The 18,792-nt window shown below is 44.6% G+C and overlaps 1 protein-coding gene across 1 annotated transcript in view; it reads left to right on the plus strand.

Annotated features, from left to right (window-relative positions):
- FBXW8 (F-box and WD repeat domain containing 8) overlaps positions 1-18,005 on the plus strand; it is a 51,527-nt gene extending 33,522 nt beyond the window's left edge. The window contains exons 7-11 of the mRNA XM_086761163.1: positions 78-287; positions 11,088-11,215; positions 14,468-14,641; positions 16,340-16,456; positions 17,151-18,005. Of these exons, the coding sequence (XP_086617289.1) occupies positions 78-287; positions 11,088-11,215; positions 14,468-14,641; positions 16,340-16,456; positions 17,151-17,295 (774 nt within the window). The 3' untranslated portion in view covers positions 17,296-18,005. The remainder of the gene's footprint in view (positions 1-77; positions 288-11,087; positions 11,216-14,467; positions 14,642-16,339; positions 16,457-17,150) is intronic.
- The last annotated feature ends 787 nt before the right edge of the window (positions 18,006-18,792 follow it).

Here is an 18,792-nt window from a genome sequence, read left to right on the forward strand (position 1 = left end):
TTTGTTCGGTTTAGCATGTGGCAGTTGTGATGTAAAAGAATTTTTGGCTGTAATAAAAATAAGTCTGTTCTTTTTAGGTGAACTTCCTTAATCTGGTTCCAGAGGTTACGGGGAGTCCAGTGGCGGTAGCAGCTGCAGAAGACATTGTCTATCTCCTGAAAGCAGAAGATCCTGGCAAAATTCTGCATTCTGTCTACGGCCAGCCTGTCACTTGTCTCGATGTGTCTGCTCGTGAAGCAGCCTTTGGGGTCAAAACCTTTGGCTGGTTATTGAATGAGCCCAACCAGGTATTTAAGGGAGTTTTTTTTGTAAGATTTTTATACCTTTGCATTCTCTGCTCCTCAGTGAGTCCCAGCTCCTTCAGCTGTATGCTGCATTGTGGCCCTCTAGGGGGAACTCGTCTCAAAAATAAAAAAAAAAAAACCAAAACCTAAAAACCCCAATAAACACCCCCTGCCCCAAAAAGCCAAAACATCCCTCAGCCCTTCTGCTGAAGGCATCCAGAGCAGCGTGTCGAGCCTTGCGCGTGCAAATGTGCGGTCTTAGGAGGATGCTTCTCTTTTTGTGTGCTTGAGTATTTGAACTAAGTTACTTCCAATTTGGTAAGGATGGTGTGACTGTTGTATTAACGGAAGCTAAATGATAGTTAGAGGTTTGAAGTCTCCTGTGACACAGTCTGTTGCTTTTATCAGCACATCTTAGCAGGGGCAGGGTAGATCAAAGCCCGACTGTTCTTATAACTCTGCTGAAGACTCGTGGCTGAGGGCTGCTTCTAATGCAGCGCTTCTCAAACTTCTCTGCTTGCAAGAGGGGCTCATTTGGGCTCACAGACCCAAACAGGTAGCATAAATAATTGTATTGGGGGGGGGGGGGGGGGGGCAGGGTCCCAGGTAGCTGGTGGCAGCAGCCTGCTCCTGGACACAGCCCCAGTCCAGGGGAGGAACCAAGGTGCGGAAAGACGTGTTTCCAGGTGCCCCGAGAACAGGTTCTGTCCCTTTCCTGCGTCTTGCCTAATTTTCCACTCCCTAATTTCATTCCATTTTTTTGTGGTTATACTTCAGGCATATGATGGGCTATCAGCAGTGAGGGAAGGAGAGTTCTTCAGGCAGGTGGAGAAAGAAGCAGGAGGTGAGCACCCCCATGAAAGGAGCTCTGGTCTGTCGTGTGAAAATGCAGCGTTTTCTTTGGCAAGCAACTGGAACAGGAAGGCTTTATTTAGGACCATCTCTGTGTTAGGGATAAATGTGTCCAGCTGCCTCTAATTTCCCCTTAAAATTCACGTTCACTAGGGAAATGCTGAGGCTACCATAAATACCTCCAGGGCTGAGAGATGCTGCGAGGCTGTGCTGTCTTTATTAATTCCTTTGCTGTCCTAATCCAATTCTTTTCCCTACAGAGGTGGGAGGTTAGAAGGTAAAATTGCCTCATTCAGGGGCATTACATCGGTGATCGCCTTTGTGCCTCGTAAAGGAATAGAGAAATCTACTCAGGCCCCCAGCGTCACTCTGGAAAGCCGGACGTATTTCCTAATTTAGTTTGAACTATTTGGCGTTTGATGGCAGATTGTATTAAGCAGTGCATCAGCGCGCATCCTAATCAGGGAGATGGAGCTGAAGTCGTCCAGACGGCTGGGGTGTGTTTGACAAGGACGTTCGCTTGGCATTGCCGCACCAGCTGACATCACGCCGGAAATTAATTACTAATGTCTATGATGATAATTATTCTCCTCGGCAGACGTGAAGGGACTTCGTATTGGCTGATTACACCGGTCACAAGTTTGCAATCTGTCCTGAGGAGAGATTTCAGTCTCAGAAATGTAATAATGAAGAATTCCAGCTCCCTTTGCTGCTGCCTGTGTTACTGTAGTGGGAAAGCAGTGTTTCTTCTCAGTTTGGAGTTGTCTTTGTTTTTCCTGAGGGATTTTTTTTTTTTTTTTTTCATCTTTAGTGTAAGCTCACAATCCTAGTGCTACTGCCTAGTAGCCTGCTTTCTGCTGAAAATATAGTTAGGGAAGAAATCATCTTCCTTCTCTCTTTTTTTAATCATTGTGTACTTTTAACCAAATTTGACAGCAGATTAGAGATCTGAGGCATCAGTTTTGTAGGAACTTTTGTGTCAGAGAGGAGAACAACATCAAATCTGTGACATAGATTTGCCTGCTGTTAGATGACAGACAGCCACGCAGAAGAGGAGGAGAGGATATAGATGCTTCATCTCTGAGAAGTTCAACTCGTTAACCTCAGACAACCCAAGTACGATGCTGTTCCTTGAAAGTTGTCTGTTTAGTGCTGCTGGAGCTCTGTTTTGTGTTAAGCTAAGAGAAATTTCTTTAGTAAGGGTTATTTCAGCTGTATTAACTCAACGTGGAATGTACTATTTTCTGTTAAATTCCCAGTTCTTGAAATACTGAGACTTATGTTCCTATCTAGGCTCGTACGTGGCTAATAATATAGAGCAGGTAACGAACCACAGGGAAAACCCTAACCCTGACTTTCCCTTTCAACCTGAAGTGGTGCTCGTGACATCTGGTGGACGTGCCTTGAAGGATAGTGTCTAGCAAGTGTCTGTCACCCGTGACACCCAAAGTGTCACGCACTTTGCAGACCTGTGATCTCGCTGCTGCGGCAGCATCGCAAAGTCTTGGTAGTCACACGTTTGAATTTTGAGTTTGAGCGTTGTAGGTAAAATCAAATGCACAGATTTAGCTGCCTTTGGTCGTCTTCATGTCAGGATATAAATCTCTTAGGCAGCGCTGTAACTGTCAGGATTAACATCATCTGATTTCTGATGCAATTATCTTGCTGACTGGAGGATCTGACTGAAGCTTTTCTCGTAGTTGGTATCTTTATAAGCTTCCCTGAATGGACCATCTGCTGACAAGTCAGTCTGGTCTCCTACTGTAGCTTCAGGTGAGCGCTCTCCTGCTTGTGGATTATTTTGATGGAATTTGTACATGCTTTATTCCCTTGGGGGGAACCAAACCCACCTTTCTCCTGCATTTAAAATTTAGATGATGTTTTTAACGTATTCAACAATTCTTGGTGATAGAAAATAGTTGGCATGGGAGGGTTTGGGTTTTTTTCTTTTTCGACCAGAGAAACTTCATTTAGCATGCAAGAGAATTTTATTTTAAGTTCATGCAGCTGAAGAAGGCCAGGGTGGATGAGGCTCTGAGCAACCTGGTCTAGTCAAAGATGTCTCTGCTCCTTACACAAGGGTTGGACTAGATGACCTGATGACCTTTGAAGGTCCCTTCCAGCCCTAACCATTCTACGATTCTATGATTCTAAGAACTGTGTCTGTGTTACATGCGTTATAAGATGCAGTTGAGAGTATGTCTGTGGTTTTGGTTGCTTTGTCACAAACTTGAACCTTATTGCAGAACAGGTAGATGGGGAAGAGAGGAGTGAAGGGAGGACAGTAATGATTTTAAAGCCTTCAGCTTAGAAACAGAAGGCTGGATATGTTGAGATCAGATGTCTCGGGAGTTGTTTGTTATGCAGTCGCTTTTTCATCTGTTTTGAGCTGGTGGTTGGCTTCTACTTGATGAATGGTGTTCAACATCACCCATCTCTTCTCATCAGCCATTGAAATTCTGCCTAGTTTTGCTCCTATATTTAATATTTCCACAGAGTTCTTCAGCTGCTTGCTCATGTGAGTGTATCCAGTAGAGTTAACCACTTGAAATGGATGTTATGAACCAGTGTTAACTGAAAAAAAAATTTAAATAATCCTTTAAATTGAATTTCATACTCTACAGTCTCTCTTGGATGATGTATTTAGGTCATAGCTGCTTTGTGTAAGCCATTACATCTTTCTTGCACTTTTTTTAAACTAAAATCTTCCTCTTTGTTAACTAGTGAGCTTGCATTGTCTTTTCTGGTGGTTTAACGTCACCAGTCATGGAGTTCCAAAGACTTCAGATTTTTTAATCTTGATTTTTCTTATTTAAAAAATGTGAGTTTTTTTTCAGTTTTGTTAACTACTGTGGCCCGTGTAAATAGTCCAATTTCCAATAAATTTATCTTTATGAACTTTTATTTTCATACTAGTAGGAGGACAGGCCTTGCCGGTGACTGATTTTGAACATACGGGACTCGTGCAAACATTTCTCTTTGGGGAGCTATAGTCTCTTTGAAGGTGAAAGATGTTTTAAATACCTTTTTCTTTATAAACTTGGGTACCAAGTAGCAGAGACAGAACTCATTCTGGGGATCTGAACTGTGTGACTTATAAGTCCGGCACTGCAAGAAAGAGAGTCCAGCAGAGACCTGGAATTTTCCGTGCCTAAATTTTGATATATAATATACTTGATTAATTCATCTTGCTGAAAAGTAACAATCACCCATCTTGTTTTTTCTGTGTTATTTTGCAAGTTTAAAAAAAAATAATAATCTCTTTTGTATTGACTAATGTTAATGAGCTTCTGGTTTTTTATTCCTATTTACACATTAATGTCAACACCTCGAAATTGGCACAGCTGCTTAGGTAAGCAACTCTGGTTTTGAAAATGTAGCTGCTAGGATGTGCCATGAGTGTTCAAGGTGATAGTCTATGAAACCAAGAGAATGAATTCAGTTGTTAGAATCACAGAATGGTTTGGGTTGGAAGAGACCTTCAAAGCCCGTCCCGTCCAACCCCCCTGCAAGGAGCAGGGACATCTCCAACCAGATCAGGTTGCTCAGAGCCCCGGCCAACCTGGCCCTGAACGTTTCCAGGGATGAGGCATCCACCGCCTCTCTGGGCAACCTGGGACACTGTTCTACAACCCTCAGTGTAAAAAATTTTTTCCTAATATCTGATCTGAATCTACCTCCCTCTATTTTAAAACCGTTACCCCTCATCCTGTCACACCAGGCCCTGCTGAAGAGTCTCTCCCGTCTTTCCTGTAGCCCCCTTTAGGCACTGGGAGCCGCTCTCAGGTCTCCCCGGAGCCTCCTCTTCTCCAGGCTGAGCAGCCCCAGCTCTCTCAGCCTGGCCTCACAGCAGAGCTGCTCCAGCCCTCTCAGCATCTGCGTGGCCTCCTCTGGACCCTCTCCAACAGCTCCACAGCCTTCTGGCGTTGGGGGCTCCAGAGCTGGACGCAGCGCTGCAGGGGGGGTCTCACCAGAGCAGAGCAGAGGGGCAGAATCCCCTCCCTCGCCCTGCTGCCCGCGCTGCTGGGGGTGCAGCCCAGGATGCGGTTGGTTTCTGGGCTGTGAGCGCACATTGCCGGCTCATGCTGAGCTTCTCGTCCACCAGCACCAAGTCCCTCTCCTCAGGGCTGCTCTCCATCCGTTCCCCGCCCAGCCTGGATTTGTGCCTGGGATTGCCCTGACCCACGTGCAGGACCTTGCCCTTGGCCTGGTTGAACTTCACGAGGTTTGCACGGGCATGTTATGATTTACCTTGCCTTCCTTTTCCCTGCCCTGTCCTTAGGTTAGGGAGAGCGTGTGTCTGGGCTTGTTTTTTAGTGAGCGGGTGGATCAGCGAGTAAACATAATGTCCTTTCGTCTCTGGGTACCTGAATCTTACATCAGCCCACAGCCACGAGTCAGATGAGTCTGGTGACCTCATTCCAGGTCCTACCAGACATCTGCCCACATCCCAAACCCACCGAGGCTGGCAGAGTCGTGGCCGCTGGCAGTGTCCAGCCCTGGAACAGCAAGGGTTGCAGGTGCCTTGGCAGGACCGCGTCGCCCAAGCTCGCGCGCTGCCTGCCTGCACAACACTTGGCTCTGCTTCTTGCTGCCAGCTTGGAGTCTTACTTTTTAACTCCAGTCAGATGAAAACTTAAACTCTTTGCTGCTGGATTTGCTGCAAGCTGTTTAGACTGTTATTTTTGCAGTCCTCTGTGTGAGTGTTTTAAGCATCGCTTGAGGCTGCTTGGTGCAGCTCAGCGCATTTGAAATAACATTTCTCGTTTGCCAGCGTAAAGTCACCTTTAGGATGGCATGAAAGGCAATTTTCCACATGCTCGGAGAAACCGTTGTGTTACCAGCTTTACACAATGACTTCTATCTGGCAAGAACTTGCAAAATAGTCTCTCTGGCTGATTGTCAAAAATTACATCATATTGGAGTAAACTGCTTTTAAATCAAACATCCATTATTCATGTATATTAACTGCTTTTTTTTTTTTTTCCTGGCTGTTTTGTGTTTCATTTACTCTTTTTCTTTCTCTCTGATTGTCTGTCTGTCTCCCTCAGCAGCTCCTTTTAAATCTTAGCTCATCTTTGAATTTATGGAGCCAGAACACTTATCTCTGTGTACGCGTCTCAATATGCTGACCTTGCATTTGTTACAGTCTGATTCCGTTGTTGCCGTTGCGGTGTTATGTGCCATGTTTACAGTAGGCAATTCAATACATTTGCACTGGGAAACTGTGTCCCTGAGGCTTGTAAACTTTGAAAATACTGTTTTTTCCACATCCCTTCAGGAATAAAATTCAAACTTGCAGCAGTGCATACCGTATGCTGTGCTTAATTTGATGACTTCTGCCGCAAATGCGTATGAAAAAGCCGTACCACTTTTGTAGATGCCTTTGAATGGAATGGGCTTGACCTGAGCGAAAACCAGATCCCTTTTTATTCGTGGTGGACTCAAAATTTCACGACCTTTTCTTTTGTTGGCAATATTTGTGTGTATTCAGGCAATGTTTTTCTTGTTGGCAGAGGAATGGGCAGAAGGAAAGGGGGAGAAACATAATCTGAAAATAAATGTAAATTCTGTTTGCGGTCTTGCTGCTTGTTCCTCTGCCTCCTTGAGCAACCCTTCTTTTTTTTTTTTTTTTTTTTCTCTTTTTTTTAATTTTTTTTTTATCCTCTGTCTCTGCAATGACAGTTAGAAACTGCTATCCTAGACGATTCTTTCTGACAAAGTGGTTCTTGAATGTATCCTGTGTGTTTTTCAGTAAGGAAAAGGGTGTAGGTTTTGAGTGTGGTTTCACAGTATCCGTTTTGCTGATGTTTATGATGCTATGTTCAATACTTCATCTAAAAAAGAGCTAAATATGCTGTGTATACTGCGCTTCGCCCAGCTCTGAGAGACAGCTCCGTTTTCACTCGCCGTGCGATTATGGTAACTTTTGACAAGAAGCGGAAATGCAATTGCAGAGGGAAACTAGCTATTTCACAAAGCAGTTGTTGGCTGGCTTTCAGCCAGGACGGTGGGTTGAACGCCCCTGCTCTTGTTGAAAGTATCACGGGCTCTTTGATAACAAGTGCTGGGGGATTTGTTGTTTTAATGTTCCATCCAAAAAAAGACATCTCCGACAACGCAGGATCCCAAAACACCTGCTGGGGTATTGGACATGCATGGAAGAGTTCCATCAACAGCATTTCCTTCAGTTCCTTGGTTTTTCTTGGAAGTATCTCAACCAGAGAACATCGACCACGCTTGACCTCGCTTAGCTGCGAGATGTAATGAAGCTCACAGCTTAGCTATTCTGGCTACAGAGACTTTAATTCTTTGTGAATTAATTTAGTCTTCTTTCTTGAGTTCTTGGACAGCATCTAAAGAGAGTTCCCCGTCCCCACTGCTCTGCAGTTTCCTGAAGTATGGTAACTTTTCCTTTATTCCTTTGCCTGCTTTCATGAATTTGCCAGCTTCTCCGCGCATCTCTCTGAGAACAGTGGCCACAGGTTGAGACTTGCCCAGGTTGCCCAGTGAAGAGGGAAATTAGTCTAATGGTCTGCCTTAACAAAAGAGAGAGTAGGAGCATGAATAATTAATACCACTAGTCTGTGGCAATCGGATAAAATGAAGTCCCATTTGCTCAGCCTTATTAAAAGAGAGAGAGGGAGAGGGAGAGATGGTAAAGGTCGTTAAGGGACTTGTAACGTGGAAGGAACCGCCTCCGAGATGGATAATGTGTTTTCTAATCTCTGTGGTCTTTAACTAAACATAATGGTGAAGGTACTCTGGCTATTTCTGGCGTGTTGAATTATTAAGCATTCTGGGAGATTGCGTGGCTCTTATCCAATAACTCAGACTTTTTCACGTGAACAATGTTAATAGGTAACACTTCTTCTTTTGTGCGTTAGCTCCTGCTACATCTGCACAGCGTATTTAATGCCTTTCCTCCCTTGTGTCCCCGCAGCCCCACTGGGGGAAGGGATGCTCGTTAGCGTGTTATCCCAGGGGACTTCATTTCACACCCAAATGCTCCTGGTTCACTTACCTCCAGTTCGCCACCTATTAGGTCACTAGTCTTAGGTGTCCATTATAGGATTATAAATATCTTTAAAAGCGTAATCCCTTTGCAGTGTGCATTATAGGATTATAAACCTCCTAAAGATCTTACGCTTTATCTGCCCTTTAACACACAGACCCTTATTTCAAGTCCCTATTGACCAGGTATTTTCATTCTTTCTCCTTGGCCTTTGTAAAGAAAATCCTTGTTACCTTGAGATATTATAGGAGAGCAACTTCAAAATTGTCGTCAGGGTGCTTTTAAAACCCTTGCCTTCAATAAATTGTTATTCAGACTTAAAAAAGCCTTCAGAGTTCCTTTTGTTTCTTCGCCTATCAGTTTGTCAGGAGCAGGTTTTGAAATTCATTTGCAGACCATAAAATTGCTCAAGACAGAAGTTGACTTTGAAGATAGGTAAAACCTGGATACCAAAAATCACAAAGAGAATCTTTCTTCTGATGGTAAGGCTAATTGACTAGAAATAAACATGTGCGTTGTAAAACTAAAAAACCAAAACAGCAGTCTTGAAAAGAATGCAGACTGATGTGGGAAGAGAAGGAATTGCAAGGAGTAGGAGAAGATGATAAAAGACAAAAGCTTTTCTGCCAGTTTTGTGGATCTGAACCTAAATTTTTTACAGATTCCCTTTCTCAAATGCAAACACTTTAAATTGACCATCTACAAGTTATGTGAGGAGAAATAAATAATTTTTTGGCTGGTGCTGCCTACATATGGGGATTGCCACAGGTCTAAAATTGAGAGTGCCAACAGGAGAATACGTAATAATTGCGTTTAAAGATTCTCCCATTTTATACGGGAGCGTCTTTAAACGCTGTGTGGAAGCATTTCTTCGTTATAGTCTTCTGTGGCCATAACTGAATTTTCAAGCATGGATCGTACGTTTATAGGATAGATGGGAGCTATGGTCATTTAGAGAAATTAATAGTTTATGGATGTTCACGGTAAGGATTAGCCCCAGGGGACTTTAGAGAAAGCAGCGTTTGGCCCTCTCCTCTGCGGAGCGTTAGCGTGCAGCTGGGATGGGCTGGTTCAGAGGCTCAACTGGGAGCTGGAACATGTTGCTGTTGACCCCATCGTTTATTGTTCGTAAGTTGAATTCAGCTTGTTTATTGACTTTGTCTTCTGTTCACAACTTTCCGAGGAGAAATTTGGTTGCCAGGCACAGATATTAATTTCCTTTGCACTGAAAACTGTTTGCCAGAATGTCATTATCTCTGGGTTTGGTTAGGGAGCTGCTGGAAGCTGTGCTGCAAGGGAGAACAGGCTGTCAATTGGTCTGCACCTTGAAGACTTAACATTTTCGTGCAGTTGTAGCAACTTTTTTGGAGGTGTGGAAGTTTAAATTAATTTTTAAGACAGTTTTATGTCCTAAGTCTCCCTGCAAAGGTGGAGTCTTCCTTCCTTTACAGAGCTTGGGTAAAATTGCTTTGATTTTGGGAGTTTTAAGGATGAAAAATTACGTGCTCGAGACTGGCAGATGGCTTCAAAAAGTCAAGGCTGGGAAAGGGAGCTAGTTGGGAGATTATAAATATTATAAGCAACTGAGGAAGTCAGGTATGAATGTGTTGATTCTAACAGAGCTCATAACATTTCTGAATAAAACCGTCTGCTCTTTCGCTGGGAGAAATGGCAGGTGGAGGAAGCTTGGAAATTCTCTGCCTTTCTTTGCAGTTTTCCTAGAGATTTTTAAAGCTTCACTTTTGTTGCCTAGAGGCATCCATCACAGAATTATCCCCCCTTGCTCTCTTAATTTGGCCTTTTGGATACTTAATAAAATTGCACAGATAGGAAGTGAAAGGCCAGGGAGCATCACTGTCACTGTTCTGGCAAACATTAAAATAATATTTACAGAGTAATATTTATTAAGCTGCGTGTGGATACGATCAGAAAAGTAGAAGTTAAGAAGATTGTGATGCTGACATAGCCGTGCTGATGTTGCCATGGAAACCATACGGTTTTTTTCTGACGTTTTAACTACTGTTACTCTTTTCATGGCCATAGATTTCTTTTAAATTAAAGGAGCATCACCATGAAATTTAATAGCGCTTATGGAGTTATGTCAGACCGGGTACTGTGCTGAGCTCCACTGGGCTTTGACCAGTACGTTTTGCTGTTTCTAAAAATACTTGCTTTCCTAAATTAAAAGGCCCAAATAGATAAATTTCATCTGGCCCCACAGGAAGGACAGTGAACGTGATTAAACCGATTGCTGCGCAGAGGAGAGGAGGGTGAACAGACGGGAAACAACTCGTGCCTCTCTTCCAGTCTCCGGTCAAATCTCTTGGATGTTGCCTAAAATCATTGTTGTTGTTATTCGTTTCCCATCTGAACTGCCACTTGAGATGTAATATTTCTCTTAAGCTATTTCTGCCGCGTGATCTGTACAAACGCAATCAGCAGAGCCTGTCAGCACTGAGTCAGCGCTCGGTTCTGCTCTTCAATTTCTGCTGTGTTTGATTGAATCTTTCTTGTACAGTCCATCTGTCTAAACCTTCTGAATGTTAATTCTGTTTACTTTTACTACTCTTTCAAATATTAAAATTGATGAAGAAACTATTTGCTTTTCCGTGGAAGGCTTAAAAATTTGACCTGGAGAAAATCTGTATGGCTTGCTTTGCCTGCCTGAGAGCTGTACCTGTCTGATACTGGTTGGCAGGAGCCCTACATCCCTGCTTCGTGATGGATTCCACTGTGAAACTTGATTTCCTTATTTCTGAGGGTGGTGTTGCCCTCTTTAATAGGGATAGATCTGTGTCTTGGTTATGTAGTAGCATATGGAGAAATGAGTCCTGCAGACCGTCTCTCATGGCAGTAACTCAGCTCTACTTTATGCTGCAGCAAAATGTAATTGTGCTCGTGCTACATTTCACCGGTGTTTGTTCTCTTTCTGCCAGATTCTTCTTTACAATCTGGAAACAAGTCAGTGTCTGAAGAAGATGGGCAATTCAATAAGTGACTTCACGTGCGTCAACCTCCAGAACAGTCCTCCAAACATGCTTGTCACAGGCAACAAAGACAGAAGGTAGGTACTACCAAGAGCTGTAACCCATCTCAAATTAGCTTACTTCCCGTCCTACTGTCCTACATCTGGACCTGCTAGAATTTGTTTTCTCCCCTAATGTTTCAAATGCAGCCTGCGTGAACTTCAGGAACAAAATATTAGGTAATAGTTGGACGTGGCTGCCGGTTTGCTTTGTTTCAGAAAGCTCCATGGGAAGACTTGCTTTTTGAGCCATTTGGTGGACACAGTTGGTGTACAGCCCAGCGAGACCACTTGGAATATCTTCCACTTCCCCACCACCACCCGCAAAATTAGTTTGGCATTTAAAAGCTCACTTTCTGATATTAAAAAAATAACCTAAGGGATGAATCATGTAGGATGAGATGGGTCCGTCTGCCAAATGATGTCAAGAGTGTATTTGGGAACACTGTGATGTCCCTCAGGTGACCAAAAAAAAGAGACTTTCATATGAACAGATTCCAGCTTCTATTTAGCTGATTAGCAGCTTTCTCTTTAACTCCTTGGCTTGGGGAGTAGGATTTTCCCAGCGCAATATCTGGTGCCAGGAACGGACGCGCTGGGAACAGTCAGCGCAAAAGGATTAAAGTGCTTAAAAAGACCCTTTGAGTCCAATTTTTAGATTTTCTTTTTTTTGGCTAGTTGTTTGTGGGGTCTGATCCAGTGCACCAAAGGAGATGTGGAGTGGCGAGGAGCCAGTCTCTAATGGCTCTGTGTTCCTTCCCTCCTCCTTTCTGTGCCGGGCATCAGGCTGCAGGTGGTGGTCTGGTGTGGTGGTGGGTATCAGATTGTAAGGCGGATACTTCCCTTTGCCAAATCCCAGACCTCTGTCCCGCCAGTGCGGCAGCTTGCAAAAATGATTATTTTGTCAAACAGCTTTTTTTCCTTCTTGGTGAATAGGCAGTGCTAGCAAACCTCACACTTTCTCAGCAAAAAGGATAAAGGAAATATCTGAAGTTTGGCACGTGTAATTGAATCCTTGAGAGTTGGGTTTTTTTTTTTTTTCCTCTAAAAGCAGATAATTGATTTTCCAAAGCACCCCAGTAAAACTGCCTCCAGTTTTGATCTCTTGCACAGTGGTGGGAGAGTAGATAAAGTTGATATTCCTCAAGTGAGCTTGAAACTTACTCCCTTCATGCTGGAGAAAATGTCTGTGCCCTTTTCCCTCCAGAGAGCTTTTCAGTTCTTCAGCTCAAGCATTGGCTGAGTTCAGGGGTTGACCATCACTCTAATAACAAGAAGTTTGGAATCAATAGTTCAGCAGATAGGTTTGGCATCCAGGAGATGACCGTGTGTATCTCAGAGGTCAGTCCCTCATGTGACGCTGCGTGAAGGGTGTGAGTAGGTGCTGGGCATCCACGGGTGGGATGTATTGTTGCAATTAAATACATCACTTTCACGATTTTCCTCGTATATGTTATTCTTTTATTTAAGACACAACTTTGAAAAGTAACACAGACCACCCTGTTGGAGTGAAATGTTTTTGGTAGGGCCTATAAAATCTCTTTCCATCAAAAAATACTCCTGAAGCATTGCTGATGTATTTAATTACTTAGTTGTGCTTCATGCTGGCAGGAGATCTGGTAATGGGGAGTGTGCTGATGCACTGAGCTGCAGCAGCCTTTTCTTGGTGGAACCCCCAATGGTGAACAGCACTGGGAAAGCAAACATATGGCAAGCCCAGTGTATACCAGTGCTGAAACGTGTGGATCAAAACATGTATTCTGTGCTCTCCTAAAGGCAAATGAGCTTACTTCTAAGATAGTCTAACAGAGAGTCAAAGCGTGGTGGCAGGACACCTTCCTTACGGCTCCCTTGAACTGGGATGAATCTGATGTGCTCCCACTGAGCCCAGCTGCTGAGGCAGGAGAAGGGGGGCCATGCCAGGTCTGCGTTAGAGCATCACATCGGATTTGCAAAATGCTTTTCCTTTTTTTGTTGTTGTTTTTTGGGTTTTTTTAAACGCACATCTGAACAACTCAAGTGTGCCTGTAATTCTTCCAAGGGTGTGCCAGAATGGGCACCTGCCTGAAACCTGGGCCCTTGCTAATGAAGTAACCAGGACACAATCGGATCTTCGTTTCCAACTGTGCCTATCAAACAGAAGCAGCTTTGATTGCCGTGCCAAACACATGCAGTAAGACGGGGCGGGCACTGGTTGTGAGCACTTCCAAAATACCCCATCCGTACCCAAAGCTCAGCTCTGATACCTAGCCAAAGCTTCTCTCTGCTGGAGTTGGAGGAAGCAAGAAGTCCTTTCCACCACCAGCAACTGTTGTGGTGGGGTTTTCCTAGGGGTGACTGCGGAGCCGCACAAAGCGTGCTCTTCACTCTGTTCCAGCGTGTTTGTCTGCATGTCAGATGGACGTTGCTCTGTTGGAGTTCTGGACTGTTCTCTTGCCTTTTACTTCGGTTGCTGAAATGTGTTATTTGTAAAAATAATATGATGCGGTCTCCATTTGAGAAAGGAAAAGGCAAGACTTGCAGCACCATTAGGATCGTAGCAGGGGTGTGGAATAAAGTACAGTTAATGTGTTGGAACAAGTGTCTCTTGGCCTTTTCTGGAGTTAATGTCTACCTGATGTTTTCATTCTTGCTAGCCGTCGGCTGGGAGGAACTTTCTCTGGCTTTTTTTCAAATCTGAGATCAGTATTTCCCCTTTACTTCTACTTTCACTCGCTACTTTTTTTTTTTTTAGTTCACTTATGTGCTTTGCTTTATCTTTTACTCTTGATATATAAGAATCCAAAAACATACTCCTTTGTGCTATGTGCTGGGTTTAAAACTTAACTCCGTTAGCTTTAACTGGTTTTGTGGACTTGTTGTGGTTGAGATCCAAAGCTTTTTTCCTACAGTTCTGCTTCTAGCCGAGTCTTTGATACGTTTCTCTTCAAAATGCCATGTCTGAGTGATCAATAATGTCTGAAAACCAGATGTTAAATCAGAGGAGATGCTGATTGCTGGGTGCTTCTGGATGGCTCTGTTTCCATACTGGCGATTAACTCGAGTGTATAAACCTATAATTCCCTTCACTTGTCTTTTGAATTGCTGCACACTTAGTCTCTTCCTAAATTTTTGTAATAATAGTCCTTTCCTTGATCCTCATAACACTATTGCTCCTCAGCCCTGTAGTGGCTGTGGGATTACAGCTCTCCTAGACGTATTTTCATAACCCCAAAGGTACTTGTGCTCTCAGGACCCACAGGCTGCAGATCCACAGCTGGTTTTCTCTGTTCTTCATTTGCTTTCGTTTAGGGTCAGGGTATTCGATCTCCGGAAGAGCGAATCTTTGTGCTCCCTCTATGCCCACCAGTTAGGAGTGTCTGCGGTCCAGATGGATGACTGGAAGATCGTCAGCGGAGGCGAAGAGGGCTTGGTCTGTGTGTGGGACCAACGGATGGGCACCAAACTCTGGGAAATGCACGCCAGGTAATTTTTTTCTGCATGGGGTCCTGTTGCAAAGGTGTTTATCGGATCTGGCTGACAGGAGGGATGTGGGAATGGGATGATCCAGGACCAAAATGATAACATGCCCGTGTCTAAAGCTTCTGAGAGTTGTTTAGTTTTCATGTGACTTGGGACCAGATTGCCTCCCCGCCTGGAGTCTTGTGCATATCTCTGTGTGTGCACTTTAGCTGTCATAGGCTTTTTACTCATTAGTTAAAAAGAGTGCTTCAGTCAGCGTAAGGGAGCGTGGAAATTGTTTCCCCTGGGTTTTCTGTGAAGTTCAGTTCGTGTCTTCTCCCTGCCCCAGCTCCAACCAGTATTTGCTTTAAGGAACCTTGGATTTAAAATGCTGGGCTCCTGGCTGTTGTCTGCAGAGTGACTGGTTCTGGCTGTCTCTGTCCACTAAACCCTTACACAATACCTGTGTTTCTCCTCACTCGTTCACACATTCCCTGAGCAGCAACAATCACAGCCAGCTGGTATTTAAACTCATTTAAATATTCAAATACCAGTTTGTACTGAAAGCACAAGCAGTACAGTACTGAAAGTACAAGTGGAGATGAGTATCCTGGAGTTGACAGAAGATTGTTGGTTGCTGGAGCCAAATTATCATTTCCTGATCCAGGCACAATTCCCAGTTTTGTCTGAGGGACCTGAAAGATTTAGCCCCTTAATAAAATGAACAGATAAATCCTGAGCTTTTTTTTTAATGCATCTTCCCCAAAGAGGAGCTAGAGGAGGTATTTACAGTCAGAGAAGTTCAAGATGGAGTTGTCAGTGATTAATAGCAAGTATCTCCTTCTCTTCTGACCCTGAGAATGATAAAGCCCGTTGCGGTGCGGCTGATGCATTAAGGACAATATTGCATTGATTAGCTCCTGGAGCAGCACTAGTGAGCGTGCCAAGGAGGGCAGGCAGTGCAGATCTGCTGAGCTTTGGGGGTGTGCTAAGAGTGAGAGCATTAGATTAAACACTTAAAATACTGCTTCATCTATGGAGGAATCAGAAGGGATCACTTCAGTCAAGAAGGCCTTCGTAGATAAGAAGGTATCTTGTTATCCGTGCCTACAGCCCGGTGTCATGAGTGGAAAGCGAGGGCAGAAGCGAAGAGAGGAGACAGGAGACACGTTAGGGTCGTGGAGATGAGCTGTCTTAATCGGAGAAGATAAGTTACTCCCACTTGAACTGGAAATGCTGTTACAGTGGCTCAGGGTTAGTTTATTCGCCAGCGAGAGGAAAAGGAATGAAGGCCAGCCCTCTTAGCTTGTGCTGTATAGCGCATTTCTAAATCAGCCGTAGCTCAGTGCTTGGAGGTCCTGGCTTTCCCCCTCCTTCATTTTGGGAAGCATCCCCTGCTCTTCCCAGGAGCTTCTGCTGCAGTCCTTACAGCAGCAAAGGAAGCAAGTCCCTTGCAGCCTGTGTGCTTCCAAGTGTCTGAAATATTTTCTAACCTCCACGTGTGTTCTGGTGACAGCCCACTAGATGGGGGTGAAAGCTATGTTTATCTGCTCCACACAGGAGGAGAGGAGCCAAAGGTGCAGGTTCCCAGCCTCTGGCCGTAGAGAGGGTGCTGATTTAAATGAGTTCCTGTTTAATCCAGAGCAATTCCTTTACTGCACTTAGATTTTGAAGAGTTTAATGCAGGTGGCATCTCACCCAGTGCTCTGGGTTGTTTTTCAGACATCCGGTCCGGCATGTATGGTTTAATTCTCATAGCCTCATCACTGCAAACATCCCCGATGAAAAAACTCCCCGAGGAGCCAGCATTGCAGATGATGACCTTACCATGTACTGCAAGTGAGTAAGCCAGCTCTGAAGGGTGGGATTTTGGGCGCTACAAAGATCTATTCTATTATCTGTTTTAAAATGGCACACTAAGCACCTGAGTCATGGACCAGAGCAGTAATAGAGAAGGTCTAGCATCTAAAAAATAAAATTAAAGACATTTAGAGTTAAGACTTTCAAAACCATTGATGAATTGGCTCTTTATTTACTTCTAAGCACAAAAAAAAAAGCATTTATTTTTCAATAAAGGACACTGAAGCCAGAAAGGGAACACAGCCCTTTCCTTGCTCTAAATATTACTAGTGATATCTCCTCCTAAAGGAAAACTACTGCTGTTTAAACTCTGGGTTCTGATATTTGCATCTCAGACGGCTCTTAGCCTGTCTAATTGAACTGTCAAACTGCAATGTACTTCTCTTCCCCTTCCAGAGCAGATTAGAAAGGTTTCAGCAGGTGACAGTCATGTCTCTGCAGCGCTGAAGTGAATGAGTCACCGTTTGTTCCCAGGGCTCGGTGGAGTCCCTGGAAGGAGGCAGGAGGGAGTTTTCTCCATTAAAACTGCACCGATAGCTCTGTGCAGAAGGGATGGATTTTTAAATTCAGCATCACATTTTGATTCTTCATGGCAATCTCTAATTTTGTTCATTTCTGCTGTTGAAATAGCTAATTAAGATTAAGCTGTGTGCCCTGGTTGTGTTTTCTACAGGCATCGAGGAGTCATCTATGCCTACGAGTTCTCAGTGGACCAGCTGGCTGTAGAAAGCGTCCTTCCTATTTGCCGCTCTTCCTACGATGAAGTGACTGGTTACAACTACAACATTGGCCTCGCGGTTCCCTACGATAACATTTAGGGAACTCTCTTGGCTTCTGTGGTCCAGGCCGAGTACGTGGCCAAAGGCAGAAAGGAGATCCACGTGGGACAAGCGCCAAAAAGGTGGCGTTGGCTGTTGGCACGTCAAACGGGCTGAGCATTTGCCGAAAACTTGGGGATACGATCCAGAACAGGGAGTATGGCTGCCTTTGAGCGTGTCACTAAAATACGGTGCTGCACAAGTGCTCGAAGGTCTGCTGTGGTGGAGAGACTGAAGAGTGAAGGGGAACAGTACACTTCAGTGTAAACAGGAATGTTCCTTCTTGCTCCTTGTGGGAAAAGTGCTGCTGATCCCGTCCTGGCAGAGGACACGGTCAGGAAGCGAGAGCCCCAAGTGGCAAACTGCTGAAGTGGTGGGAGGTGGGAGCACAGCGAGGAGTTCATGCCCATCCTGAGAGGGGGGGAAAAAAACCAAAATACCAGGGACTTGGAAAAGCATCTTGCTGAGCCATATGTTTGGAATTTCTTTCCTTGTAATGAGCTGCTCATTCCTCTTTTCCTCGGAGTGCATTGGAATGTGTCTAGGAACATGACCATGCACAAAAGGTTGCGGTGGTTGGGAGAGGGGAAGGTTGACCTTGGCCAGGCTGGATGCTTGGAAACTTGGCAGGCCACACACATCAAAATTATTTTAAAATAAATTATTTTTTTAAGTCTCTTAAATTCTGGATTAAATGTTTTCTGATTGTATGTGTACGTCTGTTTGTGGGGTTTTTGTTTGTAAGTCGGTTAGGGTGAAGTAAGCCCTATGCTCTGGAACAAAAGCCTGTCCTGTCTCAGGCTGGTTGGCAGGTCTGTTCTGTGCTGGATCGTGCACTTCCACAGCACCTGGAGGGTTTTCCCCAGGGGACTGGGATTTGGGTTTCCAACACTGTCCTCGCTTCCGAACTGGGAGCTGATCGTGTTGGTGTGATGAAGCAGAAGGGGCCTCGATCTCTCTGCGTGGGTAATCGGCACTAACGCTGTGGAGAAGCATCCAGGCTGAAGCGTAAGATGTGGTACCGCAGGAGAAGGTGAGGAGGGAGGCAAGGCTGGATCTGAAACCCAAATTGCGCTGACAGCGGTAGAGCCCGACTGGTGAACAAGAGCTTGAGTCCTGCATGGATAGATTTAATTGTTTTAAAGCTGCTTTATGATAGTGACTTGTGCTTGAAAACTTACTGGGGCGAGCCAAAGCCATGTCAATTCAGTTTAAATTGAGGTTAAGTTTTAACTTCACACCTTTTTGCTGGCTTAATGGAATCAGTGTAGAAGTGCAGTGCTGGGAGGGGGGCAGGAAACGTGCCCAAACCTGCGGGAGAGGGGCTGGCTGGCCTGTCAGTTCAACCCTCAGCCGGTCACTGAGGCAGCCCCTGGAGAGCTTCGTGCTCCCCTCCTCCTGCCTGCAGAGACTCATTTCACAGTTCTTTTGTTGTGTTCAGCTTGGGGTGGTTTTCTGTGACCCCTAGGCCAACCTCCATGTGTGTTTGGCTTTTAA

Source organism: Chlamydotis macqueenii, chromosome 17 (genome assembly GCF_036417535.1).
Source record: "Chlamydotis macqueenii isolate bChlMac1 chromosome 17, bChlMac1.mat, whole genome shotgun sequence".
NCBI classification, from domain to species: Eukaryota; Metazoa; Chordata; class Aves; order Otidiformes; family Otididae; genus Chlamydotis; species Chlamydotis macqueenii.